Source organism: Poecile atricapillus, chromosome 5, assembly GCF_030490865.1.
Source record: "Poecile atricapillus isolate bPoeAtr1 chromosome 5, bPoeAtr1.hap1, whole genome shotgun sequence".
Taxonomy (NCBI): Eukaryota; Metazoa; Chordata; class Aves; order Passeriformes; family Paridae; genus Poecile; species Poecile atricapillus.
The window spans coordinates 35,538,457-35,547,661 of NC_081253.1; the positions used below are offsets into that span (position 1 = coordinate 35,538,457).

Genomic DNA, 9,205 nt, shown 5'->3' on the forward strand with positions numbered 1-9,205 from the left:
GTTTTTAAAGCTAAGCCATTAGTAGGTGTATTTATCATGTCAAAGAAACCAGATGGTCTCAGTGGGGTTTAAATAAAGGACATTTCCAGAAAATTACCCTGAGGCGAATACATAAAGTTCAAACATTAACTTGGAGTGCTGTGCTCCCAAGACAAAGATTGTTCCTGTGGATGCAGGGCCCTAGATGTGATTTACTGCCCTGTGATTGTGCAGGCAATCCCATCTGTATGTGCCAGCCCCATTTGTGCACAGAAACAAGGTATCAATTAATCTGATCTTCACAGGCACAAACAAGGAGCATCTTCTGAACTCTGACCCTCTTTGCTGCTGATCTTTCCCAGACAAGACTCTGAAATACTTGAATTAGGATGGAACAACTCAACTTCAAGTCCTAACCTGTCAAAACACACCGTTCCTCTTCCCTTTCCCTATGTTCCACGCCACGATGTCCCCCTTACCAGTGCTGGTAGTGTGCAGGGACGTGTGTCTCTCACACTTCCATTCGCCTCTGCCATTCCCGGTGCAGACACACTGCAGCAAGTTCCCACGGTTATCCTTCTTGCTCCAGTTGTCTCCAATCCTGTAGGAAGTCTTGGTGTCGTGGTCATTGCAGCGATCTGTGTGAGGAAAGTGACTCTCAGCTGGGCCTGCACTGGGTGGCTTCACTGGGCAGTTTCCAGCACTTGACCACTCATCCATTAAAGCCCATCTCATTCTCTGGAGTCCAATATTGCAATTCCTACATGCACTAAAGCCTGCACTAAACTGCACAGGCTGAAAGCATCCCCAAACCCTGGTGCTTTAGCCTAAGGAAAGATTTCCCTTCATTTCCATAACTGTGCTTTCACTTTGCAGCCATTGTCAAAATGAGCTATTCTTTAAAGGCATTCTAAACCCATTCTGTCTAGCACACACCTTTAAAGCTAAACTTGTTTTAATGACCCTTTCTTTCTTTTAAGAAAAGAAACAGGAGTCTGTGCAGCTTGGTCATTTCGTTCTACACACAGGGCTCTCTTTCATCTGTTTGAGGGCAACATGTAAAATCCCACTTCTTCCAAAAGAAGCCTGCATGAAGCTGCAGTGAAGTTAATACAAGCTGCTCAAGTAATACCAGGAGTAGCAGACTTTCTAAATCTCTTTAATAACCCACAGCCCCTGATGAATTGAGCAAATGGGTTCAAAGGACAGCACAACAAACTACTTTTGTCTGGATGCCAGAGCCACATGGATTAACTAGTTCTTCTTCCATTACAACATTTTACCTTCTTATTCAAGGGAAACTTGATACAGTGGCTCAAATATAATCACGGATCAATGAACATGGATTTATGAAGAACTGTGGAAGGACATATGCAATAAGCCAGATTGTCAATGAGAGAGCACATGGGACAGAATGTGAATGTAGAAAACATGTTACTGATTCACACTGCTAAGAATGACCAGAAACTGAGCATTTGCCAGAAGTATGGTAAATTGGTGAGGTATTCACCATGCAATTCTGCAAATGTGAAAAAAACATGTCTTATGGACACTTTTCTCAATGAAAAGCTGAAATGTCACTGAAGCAACCAGCTGTGATTCTGGAAAATGTTGGCCATAAAAAGATAAATAGCAGCAGCACACACTTGAAGTGTAATGTCATTTTGTGGCCTAGAGGTATCATTTTATATACATAAATTTGAATTTCTCTATTCAAATGTAATTGGAAAACAAAATGAAAAATGAACAGGTCCTTATATTGCAATTTCCCCCATGATACAACAGCACAGACCTGAGTTATGGAAAGAAAGCTACTGCCAAATACATTTTATTAGTAATAATAAGTCCTCCCAAATTCACAAACAACACATTCTGTTTTATTCATTCCCATTTGACAGCTAATGATTCTTCCCCATATGCCTTTAACAGACTTAATATTGTCAAGGCTGGGTTGATTTTTATAGCTTATTTCTTGACCAAGCCTCTTCAGATCTTCCATTTTAATCTCAACCCTCCTTAGTGTCTTATTCTTTACAGGTCTGTTGGTTATATCAGCAAAAATCCATTATTTGTGTGCCCCAAGGCAACTGAATATGAGGCAATTGAAAGGCTACAGAAGGGTTTCTCAAACCTTGCATAACCAAGGCGTAAGGTACAAAGTTAAATCTTCTTGAGGCAACTGGTGTAAACCTGAAGCAGAAGTAAGCGCTGTGGTAGAGCTAACAGGACTGGAACAGAAGGTAAATAAACAAGCAAGATTTTGGGTTTTAAAAGTCCTGTTTGCTCTGCAAATACAAATAAAATGGAGCATTTACGGTACTGTCCCTCAGTGATGCAAAAACTTTTTAAAAAAAAATCACCTGTGCTGGTGGAGCAGGAAACGAGGCGGGAAAAGTGATAGGTGAGATGGTAGAGCAGGCAAAACAAACCCTGGTTTAGCTAACACATAAATTAAACAGTAATAAAGAAGAAAAGATATTTTAATCTTGTAGATCCTGCTGTTGGAAAGGGTATTTAACTTAAAAATCACTCGACTGCCCCTCAGAAGGCTCCATGAAAGCACAGAAATGGACATCCTAGGCTAAACTCTGCCCTTTTGTGGGCCAAGCAATTTCCCTGACTTCCTGTGCTGACAAAGAAATAACTTTCCTTTCCCATGCAGGATGAAAAAGAAGTAAGAAAATACTTGAAAAAAGAAGTGAGATAAATAAAGCAGCTGCCAGGCTGGCACTTACTTCTGGAGGTGCAGGTGATGCGGCCGCTGCCCTCACCGAGGCAGGTGCAGTCCACCATCATCCAGCCCTGGTAGGGTTTCTCCCAGGTCTCTCCCACCACGTAGGACGTCCCGGCCGTGTTGTCGTAGCATCGCTCAGCTGTGAGGGGAAAGTGGATCAGAGCCCAGCCAGGGCATTCCCACACAGGGACACCTCAGGGAAGACAAAAGGCCCAGACAGCCTGACAGCGCTGAGGGAGAAGGGAGGAGCAGGCACTCACCCACAGGCTTGCAGGTCCACTCGCCCTTGCCATTGCCCAGGCACACACACTCCAGCATGTAGCCGCCCGTCTCATGGGGCCGGCGCCACGTATCGCCGATCTTGTAGGACTGGCCGCCCTCATGGCAGCGATCTGTGGAGGGAGATGGGGAAGCCGAGTGAGGGACACACCAGGGATGTGTAAGGTAAGGGCCATCTGGCCAGGGCAAAGGGGCAGCAAGGAGGAGGAGGGACACTGAGGAGAATGAGGGGGAAAATGGTGTAAAATGAGCATAAAATGGCGCTCAACATTTCCCACTGGCACCTGCCCTTTTCCATTGGCACCCACCACTTTCTGCACTTCCCAGGCCCTGTCTTCCTCCCTCAGCTAACTTCTCCATGTTCCAAAGCCTGGCTGGTGAAAAGGGAATGCCAGGGAGCGATGACACGATGTTTCTCCCTCAGACCCTGCTCTCAGTCTGAGGGCTGGTGAGAAAGGCTTTGCCTCCATCTTGTTTGAGGCAATGCCCCTTGGGCTTCCCTGTGGCCATTCATGAGGGACATGGTGGCCAGGACAGCATGTGGAGGGTAAGGAGGTGCTTGGTGTGACAGCCCAGTGAGAAATCAAACCTCTTTTGAGGTTTGGAAAGGCAGATTCCAGCCCATCAGTGCCCCACAGCTCTGAGGCAGCCCAGGCTGAGAGAGGGTAGCATGGTGCAGGGCCTGTGTTTGCAAACACAGGGTTTTTCTTTCGAAGAATCCAAGGGGGAAAAAAAAAATAGAAAGAAAGAAAAAAACACCCACATCCCATCATTTATTAAGAGCCAGTAAAATGTTTTGTGGGCTCATTTATGAAAGCAGGGAATCTCAGAGCTCTGAAGATTGATTCAAAGCCAGTCGCAGTCAGTGAGACTCTCCAGTGAGCTCTAAACCAGGCTGATGATGAGGAAACAAGGCTGCTCTTACACTCGCAATTTCCTTACTGACTCTCTTTCCTATAACACTTATCATCCCTGCCCACTGAAATGCCATTAAATTCAGAAGGGCTCCAGTTTTACTTGTTAGATTTAATGCAATATTTTTTTCCCATGCTACAATGATGGCTGGTTTCAGAGTCCTCTGTGGCAACACTACTAGGATCTGCATGTGTGTCTTAAACAAGAAACTGGATACTTTTAACAGCAAGACTTTTCTCAAAGGGTACCTCAGAGACTTTGAAATCTCAGTATAAAAATCCTGACACACAGCAATCTTCCTCTGTGCTCATATAAAGTCCAATTATGAACTAAAGGGAAATTGTGAACAATTCAGTGACTCAATAAGGAAAGGATTTCCAGACAGAGATGTGAAAGGGGAGCTGGAGAGCAAGGACCAAGGGAAGAGAGGGAAGAGCAAGAGTAAAGTATGGGTCAGGCTAGTGAAAAAGGAGTTGTAGAAACATGTTAAGCTGCTGTCTGGATATCAAATCCCAGTTCCCTTAGAGACAAGTGTTCAATGACATTTTTGGAGGATGAAGGACTGGCTCGCAGGTGGCATTCATTTATTATCATTTATTCTGAGTAGTCCCATTAATGCTAATGGTGTTATTTTGACCCAAGAGCTGCAGTGCAGACTTTTTTTCCCAGTCAAAAAACTACTTTTATAATTGAACCTGTGAAGGTGTAGCACACTCTTATACATAACAAATTACTAGCCTGTATGGCTGGACACTAACAGTAATTTTTGGCCTATGCTTTCTCACATAGCACTTGACCTCTTAAATAAAAGAGGAGTTTGGTTGTGCAAATGTACGCACGTGGGGCGAGGACTTTTAATTTCAAAGCTTTAGTGGGCTTTGGATTAAACCCCACAAAACTGCAGCTAATAGGCACTGGGAATAGTGTGCAAATTGCTCTGGAAAATATGACACTAAGGAACAATAGGAATAGGCCCTTAGTTACATACTGGCAATGGTGCAGCTGATTCTCCCACGTCCAGCTCCAATGCAAGTACAGTCCCAGATCATGGAGTCCTTGGGGCGCTCATAGGTCTCCCCAACTCGGTAAGTGGATCCAGTGTATTTGTCAAAGCAGGTTTCTTCAGCTAAGAGGGAGAAAAAAAAAATAATCAGCTTCATGTAACCACACCAGTAACATGTACAGTAAACAGAAACACATTCCTTGCCTCCTCACACAGATACTCCTTCTTTCCTGCGGGGGGAAAGTACCTAGCAGTCTTCTCTTTGTCATGGGACAAACAGCAGAGAGGAAGCTGGGTGAAATTTGCCCCCTCAAGGCCCCCATGATGCTCAACAACCTCTTCTTCCCTCCCCCAGGGAACCAAAAGTTGCACATGGCAGGCATGCCTGAAACCATCAATCCCAGCTGTTTGAAGCCAACAGTAGAGAAGACAGGAAGGAGCAAACAACCCCTGGAAACTGCGTGCTTTCTCATACTAATCCTCCTCACTCTGATTTAGCAAGAATTGAGTAGATTAATCCCAAATTCTGCAGCAGTCCCACCAAAGTCAACAGCAAAGTTCACTACTTGTGTATTGCTCACACTCATGCATAGGTAAGTGATTACAGAATATCAGTGCTGCCACCAGACTCAAGATGTGAAGCAGAACAACTTCCTTCACTGCTGGGCAGATAAAGCTCATTGTGTCATAAGGAAAACTTCCTACTGGACTTCAAAACTGTAAAACTTGGGAGTCTCTGCAGAGAAAGGAAAAGTGGATTGAACCCTCTTTTATGGAGTAAGGGAACTGAGTACTCCTTAAAATACTCCAGCCATGAAGCAGGCAGCGCACAAACCTCACAGAACAGATGGCTGAGATGCTGACATCGGTCTTACATGAACACTGTCAGCCAAGAACCAGTTTTTCATCTCTTCTACCTCCAGAGCAACATGAAGGAACTATGGCAAACCAGTGGCTTCAGACCAATAAATACAGATAGATTGCATCCGATAAACTAAACTACACCGAACCCTGGAGAGACGCGTCCTCCAGCAGACCTTGCATTTAAACTTCTTTCTGTTCCCTAAACTTTTTCTGCACAGACTAAACAATCTCATTTTACTCTCAATTATAGAAAGCTCACAGCACGGCCAGGAGGCTGTGGAAAGTTGCAAGTTGAAATATTTTTAAACAAGCTGACGACACTGCACAGCTATGAAAAGTTGGGGTGAAGCAATCAAACAAAGCAGAGCCAGAGCTGCAAAGTGACTCCAGATTTGAACTTCCCCGTGCAAGTCCAGGAGTCAGTTCAGTTCATTATAAAGAAGAGGCTGGCTCCAAAATTAATGTTTAGATCCAATCCTCCAGAGAGATGAGTGATGTTTGGCTCAGGGTTCTGGTGGCAGGCCCATTGCTAATGAAAAGCATTTCTTAAAATCCCAAGCCAGATCTTCAGTGCAACTGAGTGTAGATCCCATTACTGACCCTAAGTACCAAACTTCAGTGGAAAACCTGGGCTGCCAGCCCTAACTCGTACGAGGCTTGGCTTACTCGGCACCAAAAGCCGCGCTGGGGTCTCGACGGAGACAAAAGGGGCCACCAACTTACGTTCGGGCTTGCTCTCGCAGTTGAACCCTCGGCTCCCACCGTAGCAGGTACAGACCAGAGTGTTTCCCAGGTAAGTGCGCTCCCATTGCTGGTTTATCTGGTAGTACCGTCCATTGTCATAGCAGGTCTCTGGGGGGAGAGGAGCGGGGATGCGGAGGGGGGAAAAGAAAGCGAAGTTCGGCGTTACCGGGGGCAGCAGCCGGGAGGGAAGGGGCGCGGGGCGCACACGTGTGCGGCTCGGCCGGGCCGAGGGGCGGCGAAGGGCGAGCAAGGGGGGGTCACACAAAGCCCCCCGCGGCCACCGGCGCTGCCAAGCCCCGCTCCGTTCCCTGGCCAGCCCGCGGGCGGTACTCACGCTTTCCCTGCGCGGCGGTGCCCTGCGGCAGCGAGGTGGTTTGGGTCTGCGCCTGCCGCCGGCTCTTGCCGCCGGCTCCGCGGCGATGTCCCCCCGCCGCCGCCGCCCCCAGGCAGAGGGCGAGCAGCGCCAGCCGCCACACGGTGCGGCCCGGCATCCTGGCACGGCTGGACTCGGCACGGCTCGGCACGGACAGCCCGACGGACGGGACGGCGCCGCTGGCCGGGCGCTATATAGGGCGGGCTGGGCGGGAGGAGGCGGCCGCCGCCGCCCCAGAGCCCATTGGCCTCGGCGCCGCCGGGGGCCGGGCGGGGGCCGCCACCGCCCCGCCGAGCCCCGCCGAGCCCCGCCGGGGTGGGAGGCCCGGCCCCCCTCAAGCGCAGCGGCCGTGCCATTTTGTAGAACATCTGGCTGAACAAAATGGCTTTTTTTTTTTTTGGAGGGGAGAGGCAAACTTTTCCTTTTTTTTCCCTTGGAGCAGCGCTGCTTGTAAGCGGATACTGCTCCGTTCGGGAGGAGTAATGTTCTGCACAGGGGAAAAGGTGAGGTGTAACATACGGGTTGGAAATAGAAACCCTGAGTGATGTTTTATCTGCTGCTGGGAACTCAAGGTTAAAAGCTTTCACACCTCATTTGGAAAAATCGGTGTCATTGCATTTCATTCAAAATAAATTTAACACCCTCTTTCTCTGACTTTATTTCTTGCTGGCCAAAATCAACTCTGAGAACAAAAGAAAAGTAAAAAAAAAAAAAAAAAGTACTAGGTGTTGAGCCTTTATTAAATAGAAGGGTTCTTCAGTGTGATACCCTGCTGTACACAAATTTTGTCAGCCTCTTCCATCTGTGTTCTTCCCATGGGCATCTCTGCTGGTTTGGGGGGTGTGTGTGTATCTTTTCCCCAGTTTGAAGGAATACTGCAAAGCAGAGGGTGTGCACAGTGAGTGTGGCTCTCAGGCTGCCAGTGAGCAAAGCACGGTGCATGCCCCAGTCTGGTACCAGCACCCAAGTTCAGACCATACAGGAAGGTTGTGTTGATAACCATTTTCATGCTTCTCACACCTACTTTGTCTTGGCAAAGGGATTGTTAATCTGAAAAGTCTGCTGCACTTCCTGATGTATGAAGGCAACTCTTCAGACAAACCTGAGTGTGAAGTTGCTTACAGTTTTTCCAGACATCCTTAAGGTGAACATCCACAGCTCTCCATAAGAGTTCTTCAGCGTGTTGAGCACCGCGGTCTGGTTCCACCTCCTCCAAGCCCACTGTGTTCTCTTTACTGAAGCAGCAATATCACTCTTGGGATGAAGACTATGTCAGTAGGCAGAGTACAGATCCAGCATGTGCTCTGTTCCAGGAAAACATGTAGTTGTGATGCCAGCTATCTGTTTTCAAGGAAATTTCTTTTCCCCTCTATGAGGAGTGCCCACAGATACATTTACACAATCAACTCTGCTGAAAACTTACTGGAAATTGGAACCTGATGTGGCAATTGAGGTGAGCTGTGGTGAGCTAATTCCCACTCTTCCTAATTTTTATTTTTAGATCCACTGCACTGCCACTTTTTTTTATTTATCTATTTTTTGGAGTCACCAGACACACATTATCCCTCATAATATTCACAGAACTAAGGTCACCACAGCAAGGGAAGCAGAACACAACATCATAAACCAGCAAATACTCCATTTCTTGAAATGAGAACCTGCTTTCAGAAACTGTTCCTGCTTTTCTGAGACCTAGGATGTGATGTGTCATCCTCAAATTCCATCTCACATTCCACCTCATGTCTGGGATTCTCTGAAAAAAGCCAGGTGAAACATTGTAGAAAATATTGCTGTTTGAGTGTTGGATGTACTTTACCTAACCTGCTCCAAAGGAAGAATTAGTGAGTGGAAATCAGTAGAAAAGAGGAGTTTCCATCCTGGGAAACACATACATGCAATGAGGAGGCAATCTGAGGTAATTTTTCCAGTTACTGAGTATAGAGCCAATGAATGTGTGAGTAGACCCTGGTGCTGATACAAGCTGCTAATTAAGCTCAATTGGCATGGAAAAGGAAAGGGTTATGAGAAGTCTTCAAGGACAGCAGGATTATGATATATAAAATTTGCTCAGGGAAACCTGCTTAAATAGAAGAGCTAAGTACCTAAGGAATAGGATAATGGAACAACAGCGGAATAAGCAAACATGAGGAAGAAATACCTTTAGCAATTATTTGCAAGTGGCATTTAAAAAGTTCATGTATCAGGTATAGCTCCCATGAAGGCTAAATTATTGACATTTACCTCGTTTCTGTCTCTTTTAAGTCCAGTTCACGTCATTTTGCACTGGACTTAGGTCTTTAAGGGCAGTATAAGT

At 46.5% G+C, this 9,205-nt stretch overlaps 1 protein-coding gene across 5 annotated transcripts in view; it reads right to left on the bottom strand.

Annotated features, from left to right (window-relative positions):
- The window catches only part of FN1 (fibronectin 1), a 54,370-nt gene extending 47,293 nt beyond the window's left edge, over positions 1–7,077 (bottom strand). For all 5 annotated transcript variants that reach the window (XM_058840448.1, XM_058840451.1, XM_058840449.1 and 2 more), the window contains exons 1-6: positions 6,853–7,077; positions 6,498–6,626; positions 4,896–5,033; positions 2,974–3,105; positions 2,715–2,852; positions 459–617 (exon numbers count right to left, since the gene is read on the bottom strand). In XM_058840448.1, coding sequence (XP_058696431.1) covers positions 459–617; positions 2,715–2,852; positions 2,974–3,105; positions 4,896–5,033; positions 6,498–6,626; positions 6,853–7,009 — 853 coding nt within the window. In that variant the 5' untranslated portion in view covers positions 7,010–7,077. The remainder of the gene's footprint in view (positions 1–458; positions 618–2,714; positions 2,853–2,973; positions 3,106–4,895; positions 5,034–6,497; positions 6,627–6,852) is intronic.
- Between the last annotated feature and the right edge of the window lie 2,128 nt (positions 7,078–9,205).